Source organism: Monodelphis domestica, chromosome 7 (genome assembly GCF_027887165.1).
Source record: "Monodelphis domestica isolate mMonDom1 chromosome 7, mMonDom1.pri, whole genome shotgun sequence".
Lineage (NCBI taxonomy): Eukaryota > Metazoa > Chordata > Mammalia > Didelphimorphia > Didelphidae > Monodelphis > Monodelphis domestica.
In genome coordinates, this window is record NC_077233.1 from 188,524,058 (window position 1) to 188,543,647 (window position 19,590).

The 19,590-nt window shown below is 36.2% G+C and overlaps 1 protein-coding gene across 3 annotated transcripts in view; it reads right to left on the reverse strand.

The window, feature by feature from the left end:
- SNX29 (sorting nexin 29) overlaps nt 1-19,590 on the reverse strand; it is an 825,026-nt gene that overhangs the window by 771,463 nt on the left and 33,973 nt on the right. For all 3 annotated transcript variants that reach the window (XM_056806180.1, XM_056806179.1, XM_056806181.1), the window contains exons 2-3: nt 10,630-10,694; nt 8,515-8,567 (exon numbers count right to left, since the gene is read on the reverse strand). In XM_056806180.1, the coding sequence (XP_056662158.1) occupies nt 8,515-8,567; nt 10,630-10,694 (118 nt within the window). The remainder of the gene's footprint in view (nt 1-8,514; nt 8,568-10,629; nt 10,695-19,590) is intronic.

Below are 19,590 nucleotides of genomic sequence, written 5' to 3' on the forward strand. Positions count from 1 at the left end.
CAATACAAAAACAGCTTAGATTTTCCTCTATAGGGTAATTCTATTGTCATCTAACACTCTCCTAATAATGATTATACTTGAAAAGATTGTCTCACAATATGTCACAAAAACAGGTTTTGTATATTTTTTAAAGCATTACTATAGCACAGGTTTTATGAAGTTTATTTGAAACACGTCACTCTATAAAGCCTTGGATTAATTATTTAATTCTTAAGAACAAGAATATGATCCTATCTTGATCTCTGGATTATACATAGAGAATTTTGTTTAAGGCCATGATAAACGTTTTTGTTTTTGTTTTCCCCTCAATCACATCAAATGAGCTTGAAAACCTTTGGGAATATAAGACTCAAAGTGTTAAAGAAATCAACTTTCTTAAAGGTTCTGTAAACCAATGATACCTCATACAATAGCCCTCCCACACTGCACCATGCCATGAGCAAGGAAACTGGCAAGATTTTTCAAAAAAAATTAGAATAATCACTCTAAGACACACCCAGGAGATATAAATGGAGCAAAAATAAGTGGAGAATGAAGAAAAGTGGACAAAATGGTGAAAAAGAAAAGATGTGACTGAGAGGAAATGAAATGCTTATGATTTTACTAAGATAACTCAAGTGGCAACACAGAGTTATATCATTCTAACAGCAAAAAACCCATAGTAGTATACAACAAGGACAAGACCTGCTCCATGAGAGTATAACTAGGAGAAAAGACCAAGTTTCTAATGGTATGTTTCCTGTCAATCTTCCAAACTGTGGATAATGTAAAACAAAATCATCTTCCCAAGGAAGCAGAACAAAATCGTTTTTTCAGTACAGATTAACAGGCAGTTTGGGGCAGTGAAAAGAAACTGGAGTAGAAGTCAGAAAAATAGGTCTATCATCTTGGTTCCCCACGGACAAGTTACAACTTCTCTGAATCCCCATTTTTTCTTATCTGTAAAATGGGAATAGTAAGAGTTATTCAGCCTATTTTATGAGATGGATCAAATTAGATAATAACTATGAAAGGACTCTGTATATAAAAAGAGCTATAGGAATGTAAAGAATTATCATAATAAACTCTTGTTTATTATTATCTTGTGACTAGAGATCTCCCAAATTAAGATTTAGATACTAACAAAAAGAGAGCAAAAGAAGAGAAAAAAAGGGCCCAGACATCACTTGGTATAGGAAAAGAAGGAGTAAGACAAAAATATTATTGTGCTATGGAAACTGGGTATGAAGAAACAGAGGAAAGAATCAACAATCCAAGTACTCCAAAATGCTTGCTACCTGCTAAGAAAACCTACTAAAAAAGGCAAACTCACAGAGAGCTGGCTGGAAAGTATCCCATCACCTCTTGTTTCTCAGGTTTCCTCATCATGCCATTGTCCCTAAGGGTACCATTCTAACATAAGGCTTTCATAAGATCAATACTGAGGTATATTTGGAAATTTAAAAAACAGAAAAAACTCCCACCGCAGGAATACTTAACTTAACAACAATCAATTAAAAATATGAAAGAATTTATTCAAATATTGATGGGGAAAAAGTATAATACAAATTGATCAATTAAACCATAAACTCCCAATACAATTTATCATACAGTGGTTCCAAAAAAAATATTTATTTTATCAATGAAAAAATAACCAAAAATATAAATTATTAAAAATTAAAGTGCTCCAAATTATATATAAAATGCTTTGTCCCAGTTGGGAGTAGAGAAAAGATAAAGGAGAATAATATTATTAAATCCTACAAAATTCTAATAGGATGACAGTTATAAAATTCCTTTTGATGTCTCCTTGCCTTGTAGCATAGTCCAGCATGTAAATCCTGTGGCAAAGAAAAAGATAAAAACCACATGATTAATATCTAGAGACATTTAGAAAGAGGAAAAGAAATGCCTCAGGAAACCATTACATTTCATAAGTTCCAAAGTGAATACATGTGACATGTCTCAACTGTACTAATAATATACTTTTCTCACAGAAGATGAAAAGGAATAGTAACAACAGCTTTTGGGAAGGTTGATGGAGGAGAAGTCAAGGATGAGAAAACCAAATTAATAAGTCACCTAAAAAAGTTCAAAAAAGTCTTCCATTCCAGAAAATGGAGAAAAAAGTTTATACCAAAACTTACTGAGCACTCACAAATTCAATGTTTACAGTAAATTTCCTTAAATTTTGGTTCAATAATATTTTTGTGCATGATATTAACTTTAATAGAGGACAGGCCTTTTTCCTTAGCTAAGCACTATGAAATTCTAACAATATTAGTCTCTCCGGGAAAAAATATATGTAGAAATATATGGTGCTGCTTGTAAAAGTAAAGATTCCTGTCAAAAGGTCATGATGATAGTTCCTTTGCCTTAATACATGATACACATGGAAGTTCTGGGCTTTCTAGAGGATGTGTTGTATAATTGGAATTTGAACCCCAGGACGCTAAATCCCAGCTTCCCATGTTCTTTCTCACATTACATCCTTACATTTTGGAGATAAAGTTTGTGTGTGACCAGCAAACACAGCTGGGAAAACTTTTCTTCACTCAGGCTTTTATTTTTGTCCTTTTATTTCTTCTACTTCAAATGATTATTAATAAATCTTATAAGACATAATACTTGGAGTTATTGGATATTCATTTTAATCTTACTGTGTGAAGATTTCTACATCCTGCTAAATTCTTCTTGCCCAAAAGCTGTAATACTTGAGGGATATTTAAAGAATCTCTAAAAGTCCCATTTTTTTCAGCAGCCCAAGTCTGACTGACTGACAGACTAAGGAATAATTTTAATTAACAATTAGCAAGCATTTTTGCTCTTGGAGAAAGAAAATAAACAAACTGGGGGAAAGTACCAATGAAAACTGACAAACAGAAATAGAAGTAACACTGACAAACCATAAAGCCAAATCAATGTCTACCACTTCTTCCCAGGGATACTTCCAAACACAAACTTAGAAGACAAAAAATTTCCCCTGTGATTTCCTTAGATACATACATCTCATTAAGGTTTAATTGTATGATCTGCTATGTATTATGATGACACAACTAAGAGATGAAAGAATAAAAATGTTAGCAAACCTGCTTGCATAATGAAATAACAAACATTTCCTGATTTCTTACCACTTACTATATGGTACCATGCTAGGCATTATAAGGAATGTAAACAACAAAACCCACTCTCTACCTTCATGGAGCTGACCCTCTATGTAAAGGAAATAAGATGGGTATAAACATAAGTAGAATGTAGAATATAATAAATATGTAATAAAGGGACAGAGAGCTTCAAAGGAAGGAAAGACTTTGTAAAAGAGTTTTTGAATTGGTACCTTCAACAGGCAGAGGTTGGGACAAGAATATTCCAAATGGGAGGAATGCTGAACAAAGCTGCACAAAGAAATAAACTATTGGACATGGACAGAAGAAATTCATAGAAAATGTTAAATTCAATATGTACCTACCGTGTGCAACTGTAGTAAGATTACAATGAGGAAACAAGACATAATCCCTACCCACAAGAAGCTTAGAATTTAATAAGAAGATAAGGTTATCTATAGGAAGAGGGAAAAAAATGAATGAGACATATAGTATAAGTAGAATCAGTAGGATTTAGATGTAGAAAGAGATGCAAAAATAAATATTTTCAAGATTTCAACAGTGGGTGACTGGAAAATGTTGGTGGCACTAATTGATATTGGAAAAGTCAAGGAAGAGGAAAAGGTAACATTCAATTTGGAATGAAATAATTGTAATAGCTCCATTTATTCTAGTGTTTTAAAGTTTTAAAATGCTGACAATTGTGCTCTGATGCAACTATCATAAGTATCTCCATTTTATAGATGAGTAAACTAAGTCTTGCAGAAATAGAATAATTTGCCTAATGTCACACAAGTAATAAGCTCAGTTTTCTTTATACTACACCATGCTGTTAGACATTAAGTTGTATTAAACCAACAGGAAATTGGAAATGTGACTGTGGAGTTCAGAAGGTAGATAGATGTAATAGAAGAAGATTAAGGCTTCATCCATGAAACATCAATGGCTAAGGTTGTAGGAATGGATGAGATATTCAAGGGAAAACTGCAAATGGAGGATAAAAAACACAGCCCTACTATAAAATTGTGGTTATCCTTTGACCTAGCAAAACCACTACTCAATGGATAGAGTGGCAGGCCTAGAGACAGGAGGTCCTGGGTTCAAATCTGACCTCAGAAACTTTTTAGCTGTGAGAACCTGGGCAAGTCACTTAATCCCAATGGCCTGGCCCTTGCTCTTCTGTCATAAAGTTCCTACTAAAACAAAAAGTAAAGGTTAAAAAAAAAAGGTTACTGGTAAAAATAATAGTTTCCCAAAAGTAGAGAAGAAAACCATATTGCCAAAGATTGAGAAGTAAAAATTAAGTGGAAACAGTAAATGTAGACTGAGCCTTCTACTGGCTTTACAATAAAAGAAAGGAAAGAAATGGGACTGTAACTCAAAACTGAGGCAAAGTCTTTTCTGTTTTTAGGAGAGGGAAGGTGTATATTTGTATAAAAGAAAGTTAAGATGGAGAGAATATAGGAAGTAGAAGAAAATAGAGCAAGTAGGTGGCCCAGCAGAGAGAATTCAAATCTAGCCTCAGATAATTACTACTCATGTGACCCTGGGCAAGTCACTTAACCCTGTTGACCTTAGGTTCTTAATCTGTAGGATGAACTAAAAAAGGAAATGGCAAACTACTCCAGTATCTCTGCCAAGAAATTTCAAATGGGGTTGTGAAGTCAGAAATTACTAAAAAGGACAAAATAATAATAGAAAAAAATAGACAAAAACCCTGGTAGAGGTACATCTTTTCCTTTTAAACAGGAGGCAGTAAAGGAAAATAAAGATTCAGTTAAGATTTCAGATTTGAAATAGAGAAGGTTGACAGTACTCATGTTAGATCTTCATTATGTCTTAAGTAAAGTAGGAAAAATAAGGTTCTTTGCTCACACAAGGGTTGGGAGGAAAACACAAAAGTTCTGGAATAATTCAATAGGGTCATGATAATAAATGAACAAACAATAATAACAGCTCCCATTTACAAAGTGTTTTATAGGGTCAGCTAAGATGCTTGGTGGAGAGAATCAAACCTGGAGACAGGAAGTCCTGGGTTCAAGTATAGCATCAGACACTACCTAGTTATGTAACCATCGGCAAGTCACTTAACTCCAAATGCCTACCCCTTACCATCCATCTGCCTTAGAATCAACACTAAGTATAGATTCTAAGACAGAAGGTAAGGGTTTTTTTAAATGACTTAAAATTTACAAAGAATGAAGCATAATATACATGGCATCAGGGGAGTTGGGTTCAAATTCTTCCCTCCTGGTGGCTGTGAGACACTGAATCACTTAATTAGGCTTGGATAAACATTCAACTCCTGCCTCTAATCTGTTGGACTGGACTTCCTTGAGCTTCAGCTTCCTCATCTGGGAAATGAGTATCATGCTTGTAGTATTTATCTCTCAGAATTATTTTAAGGACAAAATCCAATGTCATAAATAAAAATTCTTTTCCAAACTTTCAAATGCTATATAAATGTCACCTATTATTGTATCTCTTTTTTTTCTTGTTCTATGCTAACACAGTGTGGATGCTTAATAAATGTTAACTAACATTGATTGGAAATGTAAGGCTCAACAAAAATTTGTAATATAATATTACTTCATACACAAAGAATACTGTCACCTAACCATACATACAAGATGATTCATTCTTGAATAATTAAAGAAAAAGCAGTCCAACATCAAAACCAATTTTCAAACACAAACGGTATCTTTTGACCTCAAACTTCAAAGTCTTCACAAAAAGAAATATTAATATTTCATCTGGGAACAGAGGCAGAATATGTCTTATAAAAAGTACAAAAAGTAAAAGCACAAATCCAGAGGTCCAACATTGAAACATGCTGTCCACGTGATGGATTCAAGGGACAGAATAAAGAAGACACACTTTTGCACCTGGACAATGTGAGGATTTGTTTTAATATCTTTGCTTCAAGGGAGCAGCTAGATAACTCAGTGAATTGAAAGCCAGGCTCAAAGACAAAGGGTTCTGGGTTCAAATCTACCCTCAGACATGTCCTACCTATGTGACCCTGGACGAGTCATTTAACCTCCATTGCCTAGCTCTTAACTACTCTTCTGCCTTGGAGACAATACTCAATATTGTCTCCAAGACAGAAAGTAAGGGTTTAAAAAAAATCTTTGCTTCAAGAGTTTTCTTTTTTTTTCTTTAAATTAAAAGGAGATTTGGAAAAGAAAATAGTTTATTGACAAATATTTTTTAAAAAGTGAATTAAGCATTATCTTCAATGTACAGAAGTAACAGAAATAAGATCAGGAAAGGCACAATTTTGTTTGTTGAATTTATTATATGCTTGAAAGGAAAATCAAACTATGCATAAGAGTTTCATCATTTCATGTACCTTTCTATTTTTTTTCATTGTATATAGAAATGCTTATCGTATTTGGCATTTTTTAATATTAGAAGAAAAATATTAATTACTTTTACAAAAATTAAGACTAATTTTTGAAAATTAATTTTTAAAAAGCAATTGTGGACTAAGAAAAATAATATAAAACATTGCTCCAAATAATTGATAATAGATATGCACGCCAAAGCAACACTAAGATTTCATCCCTAATAGTGAATAAGCAAAGATGACTAAATATGGGAAGAGTAAATGCTGGAAGAAGAGAAGAGGGCCTAGGACAAAATCATGGAAAATACCCACAATTAGGGAATATGACATAATTTATGAGATAGCAAAGGAGACAGGGAAGGAACAGTCAGACAGGTAGGAGAACTAGGAGAAAATAGTATCAGAAAACCCTAGAAAGTGGTCGCCAATACCAAATCCAAGAGATAGAGGAGAAGAAAAATGGAATAAAGATCATCAAAGTTGGCAATTAAAGGATTGCTGGTGATTTTGGAAGGAGAAGTTTCAGCTTAGTGATGATGTTGAAAATCAAGATGACAAAGGATTGAGAAATGTGAGGAGAGAAAGTAGAGAAAGCAGGTACAAACAGCTTTTTCAAGCAGTTTGGCCAAGAAAAAGTAGAAACAAAGTAGATGCTTCTGAATTGGAGAAGAGCTAAAAAAAGTAGTGGTATATGAACGTAATTAAATAGTTCAGTGTATTGAAATATTCTTACTATATAAGAAATGATGACTATGATGAAAATAGAGAAACATAGAAGAGACCTTATGCCTAGGTGGTTCAGCAATAGAATTATCCCCTGACATGTGCCTTCAGGCCACTGGATAGCAAAGTGAATAGAGATTTAGGTGTGGGGTCAGGAAGATCTGAGTTCAAATCCTGTCTCCTGAACTTTATAGCTGTGTGATCCTGTGAGAGTGACTGATCCTCAAATTCTTCACAGATAAAACGAGGGATTGAACTTGATGGCCTTTGAAATTCCTTTCAATTCTAAATCTATGATCCTATGAACAACTGTCAAGTAAACAGAAGCAATATTTACCCTCAAGAAGCTTACATTCTACAGAGGACAAACAATATGTACACAGATAAATGAATACAAAATATGTCTGCAACTAGGTGGCATAGAAGATAGAGCGTTAGACTTGGGAATCAGGAAGCCCCGAGCTGGAATTCCGCTTCAGACACTTCTTAGTTGTAGGATGCTAGACAGGTCACTAATTTTCTCTCAGGCTGAGTTTCCTCATCTGCAATATTTTTGTGTGTTGTCTCCTCCATATATGGGGATGATAATAATAATTACCTCATAAGGTTGTTCTGAGGATTAAATGAGATAAAATATGTAGTATTCTGCAAATCTTAAAGTCCTATATAAGTGCTGGCTATTATATATATAAAGTAAATGCAAAATCATTCAAAGTAGAGTCAACAATAGGACCTTATCCCACTAAATCAACTCTTTCAAAGTCTCAAATTTGATTTAACTTGCTTAATCTAGAACAAAAAAACCTGTGCAAAAGTTTATTTTCATGCTCTTTTATCTCTTAATTATTAAGTCTTAATAACTTTTACTCAAATTTCTAAACTGACTGGCCCAAAGTTTTCTCCTCTATGAAGAGAAAGAAAAAAATTTTGAAATGAGAATAATCAAACTTAAAAATTAAAGATAAGAGAATAAATAAATAAAATCTACCTTAAGCTACTGATCATCAAAGTAAGACAACCTACAAATCTACTCACAGCCAGCAGATACCCAAAGAAGCAGTAGCCATAGTATTTCAAGATAGGGAAATCCCAAGTGAGGGTTAACTCCTGGTGACCAATGTTGTTATGATCTTACAGAGCTGCCTGGAACACTAAGCATTTAAGTGACTTCCCCAAGGTCACACAGCACATGACAAAGGCAAAACCTGAGCCCAGCTCTTCATTGCTTTAAGCTGACTAATATTTTAAAAAATTATAAATTATACAAGAAATAACAAGTCAACTCAGAAAGAATCAGGTCAACTTCTCTACATAGTCTCACACTTGGTTTAAAATACTTTTTAAAAAGGGATATTTTACCTGCTATCGGAATCTGATGCTATTTCCTTTCTTCCTCCAAAGCGGATCTGGCACTGTACCAAAAACAAAAAAAAAAAGCACACACCATTTATATTAATGATTGGGATGGAATATTTTAAATCAGTCCACCAATAAAGATTTTTAAAGTGTCTACTATATGCTAAGAACTAGTGATACAAAATAAATACAAAAAACAGTTCCTATTTTCAAAGAACTCACAATCTAATTGAGAAGAAAACTTATAAACAACTATGTAGAAACAATTTTCAGAAGGAAAAAGGGGTATGAGAAGGACAAACTCAAGATGCTGAATCAGAATCTTGTTATACTTCAGCTATTATCACAAGACTAAGAAGTCAACAAATAAACTGGCCCTCTGGTTATCCTTTAAAAAAAGCAAGGGAAAAATGCATCTTTTAAAAAGGAACAAGGATACTTGTCAGATCTTTGGGAAAGGAAAGACTTTAAAACCAAGCAAGAGCTAGAAAAAAATCACAAAATGTAAAATCAATAATTTTGATTACATCAAATTAAAAAGTTTTTGTACAAAATAAACTAATGCATCCAAAATTAGATGGGAAGCAACCAATTGGGAAACAATCTTCATTACAAAAACCTCTGACAAAGGTCTAATTACTCAAATTTATAAAGAGCTAAACCAATTGTACAAAAAATCAAGCCATTCTCCAATTGATAAATGGGCAAGGGACAAGAATGGGCAATTTTCAGTTAAAGAAATCAAAACTACTAATAAGAACATGAAAAAGTGTTCTACATGTCTTATAATCAGAGAAATGCAAATCAAAACAACTCTGAAGTATCACCTCACACCTAGCAGATTGGCTAACATGACAGCAAAGGAAAGTAATGAATGCTGGAGGGGATGTGGCAAAGTTGGGCATTAATTCATTGCTGGTGGAGTTGTGAATTGATCCAACCATTCTGGAGGGCAATTTGGAACTATGCCCAAAGGGTGACAAAAGGATATCTACCATTTGATCCAGCCATTGCACTGCTGGGTTTGTACCCCAAAGAGATAATAAGGAAAAAGACTTGTACAAGAATATTCATAGCTGTGCTTTGTGGTGGCAAAAAAAATTGGAAAATGAGGGGATGCTCTTCAATTGGGGAATGGCTGAACAAATTGTGGTATATTCTGGTGAGGGAATACTATTGTGCTCAAAGGAATAATAAAGTGGAGGAATTCCATGGGGACTGGAACAACCTCCAGGAAGTGATGCAGAGTGAAAGGAGCAGACCCAGGAGAACATTGTACACAGAGACTGATACACTGTGGTACAATCGAATTTAATGGACTTCTCCATTAGTGTCAATGCAGTGATCCTGAACAACCAGAGGGATCTATGAGAAAGAGCATTATCCACATTCAGAGGAAACAATGTGGGAGTAAAAACACCTAAGAAAAATAACTGCTTGAATACAAGTGATATGGTTGGGGATGTAGACTCTAAATCAGTGGTTCTCAACCTTTCTAATGCCTTGACCCCGCAATGTAGTTCCTCATGTTGCGGTGACTCCAAAACAAAAAATTATTTTGGTGGCTACTTCAAAACTGTAATTTTGCTGCAGTTATGATTCGGAATGTAAATACCTGATACGCATTATGTATTCTCATTGCTACAAATTGAGAGGTTGAGAACCGCTCCTCTAAATGAACATCCTAATGCAAACATCAACAGCATGGAAATAGGTTCTGATCACGGACACAAGTAATACCCAATGAAATTGCGAGTTGGCTGTGGGGGAAGAGTGTGTGGAAGGGGGAGGGAGGGAAATAATGTGATTATTGTAACCAAGAAATAATGTTCTAAATTGACTAAATAAACTAATTCAAATGGGGGGCGGGGGGAGGGGAAGGAACAAGGAAACACTGTTTCATCACAAACTTACGGTTGTAGGGTTACTTTAAAGTTACTAAAAGAAAAAAACAAGGTAGTGAACTTTCTAGGCCCCCATAACTCACAAAGTCTGTCTACTATTAAAGGGTTGAGTCAGTGAAGGAAACCTACCTATGCACACCAACAAAAGGAGGATTCTTTTAAATTGAAAACAAAATAACTGCACAATCTTAGGAGCATAGTTCCCTCCCCTTACCTGTTTAACAGCATCCAACAGCCGTCCTAGTAGAAACTGTCTTTTGGTATCATTGCTCTGTGATCCTACAATTCAATAAAATTATATTTATCAGGCATATGTTATGACTTGAGATATCATAGTACATGGTTTTCCCTATTGAAATTATTATCTCTGAAACCAATGTTAAACCATAATCCATATGACTTACAAAAAACAACCAATAGGGGGCAGCTGGGTAGCTCAGTAGATTGAGAGCCAGGCCTAGAGACCGAAGATCCTAGGTTCAAATTTGGCCTCAGCCACTTCCTAGCTGTGTGACCCTGGGCAAGTCACTTGACCCCCATTGCCTAGCCCTTACCACTCTTCTACCTTGGAGCCAATACACAGTATTAACTCCAAGATGGAAGGTAAGGGTTTAAAAAAAAAACAATATTTAACCCTGAAAGTTACGAATCAGCATGTATTTATTAAGCACCTACTATGTTCCAGGTAGAATTGACATAAAATGCTTAAAATGTAATATTAGATAGAAAAAGTGACCTAAAAATATTAGCCTTTTACATCTGCAACTTACCAAAGGGAGGTAAGCATTCACAAATCTTCACTCTGTAAACCTTAAAATTTCTTAGACTTATGAATGTTGGAAATTTCACCATTGGGAAATTTCATACTTGGAAAAAATTTCCTACTGATAGTAAGAACTCTATTGGAATGTGAAACCCCTTGGCATGGGAGGATCCTTCTCCTCCCTACTTAAGACTACTTTAGGACAGAAACCTTTTGCTAAACAATGGAAAGGGCTTTGACCTATGCTTAAGCATAGAACAGGAAGTTCTTTGAGTCATGATTGATTTTAGAATTGATACAATAGAGATACTTGGAATGACAGAACCAGGTCTTGGAAAATACAATCTCCACCCTACTTAGAGTAACAGGATTTAGGAAGGGCTGCAGCAAGGATCAAGATTTAATTATTTGAGAATATGACCTTCAACAGACATGTGCAAAGGGGCAGACCTCTGGGTGGTCCTGGGTTAAACTAGAGCCACCATTGGCACAGGGGAGACATCGACAGTGATTGGTAGATGTGAGAACTGAGGGGAGAGAACTTAGATGGTTTCCTTAAAGATAGAGGGGTCTGAGGACTGAGGGAGGAGAGTTTTTTTGCTCTGAGAGGAGGAGGTTTTGCTCTGAGCAAGGTGGCTCTGAAGGAGGACTGAGGAGGTTGCTCTGTGGGAGGACCAGGAGAGAAGGCTGGCTCTGAAGGAGGAGAATTCTCTGGAAACATTTCTTGAAAGGAGGCTCTCTTGAAGGTGGAGCCTGAGGTTGGCATGAGAAGCCTTACCTAGAGAGATCTTGGGTGAGTGATAAAACCAACTGACTGATTTATTCATTCTTATTCCTTTCTTACTTTCTCTCTTTTTCTATTGATTAATCAGTGTATTATAAATTAAATTTCTCTATAAAACCCAGTTGGCTTGGGCATATTCATAAATTGGGAATATATTCCCTGGCGACCATCTTATATTTGTATAAAACCAAGACACAGTAGAAAACATATTTCAGCGGTCATAATTGATATATATATATTTCCCTTGCTCCAAAACAGTTTAATTATCACAGTTTATGGCTCCCACTCTCTTATCTACAACTATTTAACACTCAAAACTATTTTAAATCTAACAACTCTAACCTGATGACATATTCCCTCCCTATTGGCTTTCTTGCTCAAGTCCCTGAACATCTTTTGAACATCTGTATCTCTAAATGAAGGCTGCTCTTTAATTAGCTGAAAGTTTGGTTTGTGCTATTCTTTACCTAATAGAAATAAAGAAGTTTTTCTTTCTTTTCCCAGTTACTATGCTCAGCAGGTCAGTCTGTCCTTTCAGCAATGCCCATTTAAAACATGGCATGGTATTCTGAATTTTATTACTTAAGACAGATAAGAACTAGTTCAAGTATACAAATAAATTTACTAGAGTGTGATGGAATTTGGAGATACAAAGTATGTGAAGTTTAAATAAATCATGTGTATTTAACCTGAAACAGGTAATAAAACATCATACCATTTCTTCTAGGTTCTCTCTGACATTACTCCCCTTGTAGCCTTTCCAAGCTAATAAACCGTTAAGTCTTGCTTCCTCTGTCTCATCCTAGTTCAAATTAACTGCCTTTGGAAAAGTAACTAAAGTCTCTCAACAAAGTCCTTTCCATTTGAGACAAGTCTTCTTCTTATAACCATTGATTAATGCTGCTATATTCTTAGCCAACTCACCAATTGGGCTCTAACTCTAAAGTTCCCATTTTCTATCTCCATCCTATTTTCTTATCCTTCTTAAGCCTAATCCATTTTATTCAGTATTAGCACTTTCTATACTCTGTCCTCATAACCTTTTTTGATCTGGTACACATTTCCTAAAAGCCACTCCATCCTTCAGTCCCAGTGACCTTGTTAGGACCGCAAGATTTGCATTCTCCTTACCCTGATTAACCACATCTACTGTCTGAAGAACTCCCCATGGAGAAATTCTTAACAGACATTAACTCATTTAAAACTATGGCTTTATAAGCAAATTTCCAAAAGCAGGGGTCCCCAAACTTTTTACACAGGGGGCCAGTTCACTGTTCCTCAAACTGTTGGATGACTGCACTATAAAAACCTAACCCTAACCCTAACCCTAACCGGGCAGCAGTATACACAATGCGGAATCCCCTCCCCCAGATCGCCCCTCACCATGCTGATGTCTTCCATTGTGCAGCCACATAATCCTTTACTTGGCGCCTCCTTCTAAGGTGCCACACAAAGGATTATGTCACGGGAAGTAGTACTGTACTTGAGTGACACTGCACTTAGCAGTGCTGACACATACAGTGCTCCTCTCACTGACCACTTCCGGAAGTGCAATGGGAGTCAGATACATGGCCTCAGGGGGCCTCATGTGGCTCATGGGCCCTAGTTTGGGGATCCCTGCCCAAACATCTCTCAGTGAACAAAAATATTTGTTCCTTCATGCATGTTGCTGAACAAAAGTAGCAAAAAATCATCACAACTGTTCTGAATCCACTACAAATTATGTTACATAATCTCTAATTAGTGTTCACTGCTGCTAGGCGATCCTACTGTATCTCCCTCATCAACTCCCTATCCTACTCTCCACAGTGACTCAACTTTTTCATCTTTCTCTCAAATCTTCCATGGTTTCCCCTCTCCACCCTTTCACAGTTGAGAACTTTGCCCATAAAATATGGGAAAAAACTGAGGCTATTCACCATGAATTCCTCCCTCTTTCAAAATTCCTATCATTCAGGTGCCTTATTCCACATTCTCCTCCTTCACCCCTATCTCACATGATGAATGAAGTAGCATTACTTCTCACCAAAGCTAACCACCACTGTTTGTTCAAGAGATTTGAGGTCCTCTCTTTCAACAGATTGCCCCTTCTGTCATCTCCACTCTTTTACTTATTTTCAATCTCTCCTGTCTACTGGCTCATTTCCTACTGCCTACAAACATACTCCCCCTTCTCTCTTCTGATGTTGCTATCACAATAATAAAGGCTCTAGCACCTCACTCCTGGACTGCTGAAATAGGCTGCTGGTGGGTCTGCCTGCCTCAAGTCTCTCCTCACTCCAATCCATTCTCAATTCAGTTATTAAAGTATTCTTCCTACAGTATCAGTTGAATCATGTTAGTCCCCTACCCAATTAACTCTAATGGCTTCCTATTACCTTCCAGAGAAAATACAAAATGCTATTCTAGTTAGAAAATTGTTTGTGATGGCAAAAAATTGGAAAATGAGGGGATGCCCTCTAATTGAGGAATGGCTAAACAAATTGTGGTATATGCTGGTGATGGAATACAATTGTGCTGAAATGAATGATGAACTGGAGGAATTCCATGTGAACTGGAACCACCTCCAGGAATTGATGCAGAGTGAAAGGAGCAGAACCAAGAGAACAATGTACACAGAGACTGAAACACTGTGGTAAAATCAAATGTAATGGACTTCTCTACTAGTAGCAATGCAATGATCCAGAACTATTCAGAGGGGCATATGAGAAAGAACACTTTCCACATTCAGAGGAAGAACTGTGGGAAAAGAAACACAGAAGAAAAACAACTGCTTGATCACATGGATCGATGGAGAAATGACTGGGGAAGTAGACTCTAAAAGATCACCCTAGTGCAAATATTAATAATATGGAAATAGATCTTGATCAATGATTCATGTTAAACCCAGTGGAATTGCATGTTAGTTACAGGAGGGGGATGGAGGGAGAGAAGGGAAAGAACATGAGTCTTGTAACCATGGAAAAAAATTCTAAATCATTTAATTAAATAAATTTTTCAAAAAAAAAACGAAGGAATTGAAGATTAGGACAGTAAGTGGTTAATGGTAAGAATTGAGTGAAACACACTGATACCAACTTGTGATAATTGTAGAGCTTTTTTGATTCCCTTTTTCTATTCAATTATGGGCCTAGTCCAAATTCTGTCTTATGAGAAAAGTTTATTCCATTATGGGAATTGGGAGAAAACTTTATTGCATTGTTTGAACCAGTGTGACTAGGAAACTGAACAGCCTGTACCAACTATTTGGAGACCCCTAATGAAAAATGTGAGTTTTAAAAATTAATAATTAGTAAGCAAATATTATATTTTATAAAGTTTTATTAATAATAACTAACACAAAAGAACTGCCTAACTTCAGTCTGGTCACAGGTCCAAGAGGAGAGAAAAGAAGGAGTAACGGTCACTCTTAAAACACGGGGACACAGGAAAAGGGAATTATGGGAAATACTAAGGGACTTCTGGGGGATGAAGTCCAAAGGCTCAAAATCTCCATTTATACAAAGACCTGGGTCATGTTGACCAAAAACACAGCCAGTTCCTAAGATTGAAGTAATAAGTTTTCTCATAATTGTACATCTTAAGCAACCTATATGTCTCATCTGAAAACTGGCCCCATACTGGTCAATCACTGTTTCCATGTTCCTTTCATTGTCTACAGATGCTTAGGGAGGAGAAGGACTCTTCTTTACCTCTATTCAGGGAATTTCATCTATTTGTTCTCCCCATTCCAACTTTGAAAGTCTCTAATCTTTCATACAATCATAAATCATATTATTGAGCATTGTAGTGTTATTTGATTAATTGTTTTTAGTGCATAAAAGTCTGTCTCATCATGTATCGAGTCTAGCCATAAGCTGAGAAAGGTCCAGATTTGTTAGGCAATATTCTTAGAAAATCAAAACTTTGTTTCCTCAGTTATTTCAACTTCTCTCATTTATACTCCCCTCCACACACTCTTAGATTCAGTGACACTGGTCTCCTTCCACAAATAAGAAACTCTTACCTGTCAGTTCTGGACAGTTTTCTCTGGCTATCCCCTATGCATGGAATACTTTCCCTCCACTCCAACTACTGACCTCCCTGCTTTCCTTTAAATCTAACTAAAACCTCTTCTAGGAAGCCTTCCTCAATTCCTCTTAATTTCAGTCTTCATTCTACTAATTATATCCTATTTATCTTATATGTAGCTTGCTTTGTACATATCTATTTATATATTGGATTCTCCATCAGACTGTAAGCTCCTTGAAAGCAGGGACAAACTTTTGCCATTTTTTGTATCCCTAGAACTTAGCCTGGCACATAGTACTTAACAAATATTTACTGTTTGATTAATTAAAACAAATCAGTCTTTGACCCAAAGTTAACTCTTAAGCCCCAATCACCCATACTCCCTCACATCCAAATAAGCTTCTCTGGATGTTACAAATACAGCTCTATCTTCCTGGACTACTAAAGAGAAATGTGTCACAAGATTAACACTCTCACCTTATTCCCAAGAATACTTTTAAAATAACTATTCTGGGTGCGGCAAGGTCTCAGTGGATTGAGAACTTGGTCTAAAATGGGAGGCCCTTGCTTCAAATCTGAACTCAGAAACTTCCTAGCTGTATAACCCTGGGAAAAACACTTAACTCCCATTGCCTAGCCCTTACCACCCTTCTGGGAACCAATATACAGTACTGATTCTGAGATGGAACATATGGGTATAAAAAAAACTTCTTTATCTGACATGTGGACAGAAAAAGAATTCTCCAATTGTTTAATTCTTACTTATACTTTATAAAAAACAAAGGTAACAGTGAAGGTCAAATTGTGAACCAAACTGAACCCTGCCCTCTGTGCTCTCTCTCTAGTTTCTGAGTAAACAGGAACAGGAAAATAAGTTGTTTTGCTTTTCAGTTTTTTCTCCTCTCCAGAGTAGCAAAGAAGAAGAAACGGGTTTTTGAATACAGTACCTCTGCTTGTGAAACATAACATTTTTAACATCCTTGTTTTTCCTCCTACATGTGCCATACAGTATTTGGTTTTTTCTCTCATTTTTTTTTGCATTTGAAACACATCACCAGTATTGAGATTTTCTTTAAACTATTTTTGATTTTTGCAATAGAATAAGATAAGATGTCCATTTGCCTAGCATATAAATTGTAGCAGTCCACCCCTAGATATGGGCAAGGGAAACAGTTAGTATGTACAGATTGTCTTAGAAGAGAGCATACTCAGTCTTGAACATGCTCAGTCTTGCACTTGGCTAGGAAAGCCTCTGACCCTTTACCCCAGCTTCCCCCAGATTAGGCAGAAAAGCAGGTTTCTTTGTGTTCACCTGGTTAAGAGAAACCACACCTATACCTTGTCGTTAACCAATGATAATCATCCCTATGTATTGTGTATATTTGCATATCAAAGAGATTAAATACAGCCACAGCAAGCTCCGCCTTCTCTCTTCCCTCTCTTCCTCTTGGATCTCAGCTCCCACTGATGTCTGTCCTTGCTGGAGCTTGGCCTCTGGCCAAGCTCCATCTTTAATTCTGTTCCTTCTCTATCTCTCTCACCTGGGACCTGGCCTTCGGCCAGGCACTTTCTTTTCTCTATCATCTCTCCGACCTGTGTGGTATTAAGTTTGGATCACTGGATGGGTACAAGCCTTCTGAGTAGTCCACTGATCAGAGTTTTGCTGTGGCTCATTGATAATTAATAAGGCCTGCATTTCTGACTCATTCCTGCCACCTCATATCTCTAATTTGGCTCCACCACCCCCCTCGCGGTATCCAAAACTTCTATCCTTCCTTTATCTTCCTACCTTAAAGCTTCTCTCACCTCGGGAAGCTTTATAAATGCATACCCAAAATCTTTAGACTATGGAAACCTGCCATTTATTGATAAATGTTATGGGACTGTGATTAATATTTGCGTCTGATTCTAGGAAATGGGATCAAAAAGGAGCACAGACTTTATCTACATAGTGCCATAGAAATACAGACTTAACCTGAATAGTGGCAAAAAAAAAAGAACACACAGGTCAAAAAAGAAACCAATCCAAATGGGATTGATGAACTTCTATGCCAATACAAAAGGACTTAAATCTAGTGTGAGACCGAGGTTGAGGCTCTTGACATATATTAAGACGCAGGACTCCTTGAACCACACTCCTTGTAAAATACTTTCTATCAAAGTACCTAACAATTGGCTGTTCTGGCTCCCCTATCCCTGAGAAATTATGAAAGATCAGACCAGGGAATGACACTTCCCTTTTACACAAAAATGTAGTCCTTTTTTTCTCTCTTATAGTATGGCAACTTCCTGTAGCCCTAGCTTATAATGGGTAAGTAAAATATTATTACATTTTTTTTCCTACAGATCTGTGGGACAGAAATTTACTTTAATTGGACCCTAATACAAGGGCCTGTTATGAATTTATTCTTGTTTTATTCAGAAACTTTTATATATGTAATTTTTGATATTTTAATTCTGATTTTGAATTTTTATTTCTTCCAAAGCTTAATTTTTTCTTCCATTTATTTTTCTTTTTATGCTTTTGGTTTTTCTTTTGATAACTGACTCATACACCCCATAAACTCAACCACTTTTGAGTTGATCTGGGTGTTGGTGAACACACTCTTCAGGGAGGATTGTATTGTATTTTCATAAAAATCCAAAATTTAAAAATTTTGTTTGAGAAAATTTTCAGTAAAGAAGCTTGCTAACTCCTTGAATCCAGAGAATGAAATGTTTGGAGAAAGATGCCTGAAGAAACCTACATGATTATGTTATGATCAATGGAGAGATTAGTCTCCCAATGATCATCAGGGGGGATTGTGAAGATTAAATTTAACTCTCCCCGAATGTGAAAATGAAATTAATTAACTCTCCTTCCTCATTGTGAAGATTAAATTGTAACCCCTGCCTATTTTTAGATTTAATTACCAAAAGTGTAAGCACCCTACTAAAGTTGAGTGGGAAGATGTGCCCATTTTTAGATTTAATCACCAAAGTGTATAAACACTCCATTCACACTTGAATGGGGGAGGTCTGTAACCCACGTGTGCAACAGTGGGTGACAAATCAGAATCAACTGACTGCCTCCTGGGCCATCCTAAAGCAGGACTTCAACTGTGATTGGTAGTTGTAGAATTAGAGGAAATCACAGGAAGTGACACAAAAGAAAGTATCTTTAAAAGGGAGTGACAACTTCCTGAGGCCAGTTCTACTGGGAGTTCTACTTGGAGTGGAGGCTGAAGAAGAATCTGCTAACTGAGCCTGAGACCCTGTTCCTGGTGAGACTGTAAATAAATCTCTTTTTCTGAATTTTCTGAAAAAAAAAACTAGACTCAGGAGAGACTTACCTCTTGAAAGAGACTCCCTCAGGTCCTCAGCTTTGCCAAGGCCTAAGGACTAACTCTCCTTGCCTAGGTTGAGCCAGGGGCCGGGAGTAAATTACTTAGTACTTAAGCTAGATATCTTACCCTACCTTCTCTCTGATGGTCTTACTTTACTCTTTCTATATTTTGTAATTAAATTGTAAATAAATCTCTTTGGAATTATTATAAATTCCTGGCAACCCTATTTTAAAATATATCCAGTCCAAACTTTTTATATAATAACCTCTTTCCCCCCCTATATATTACACA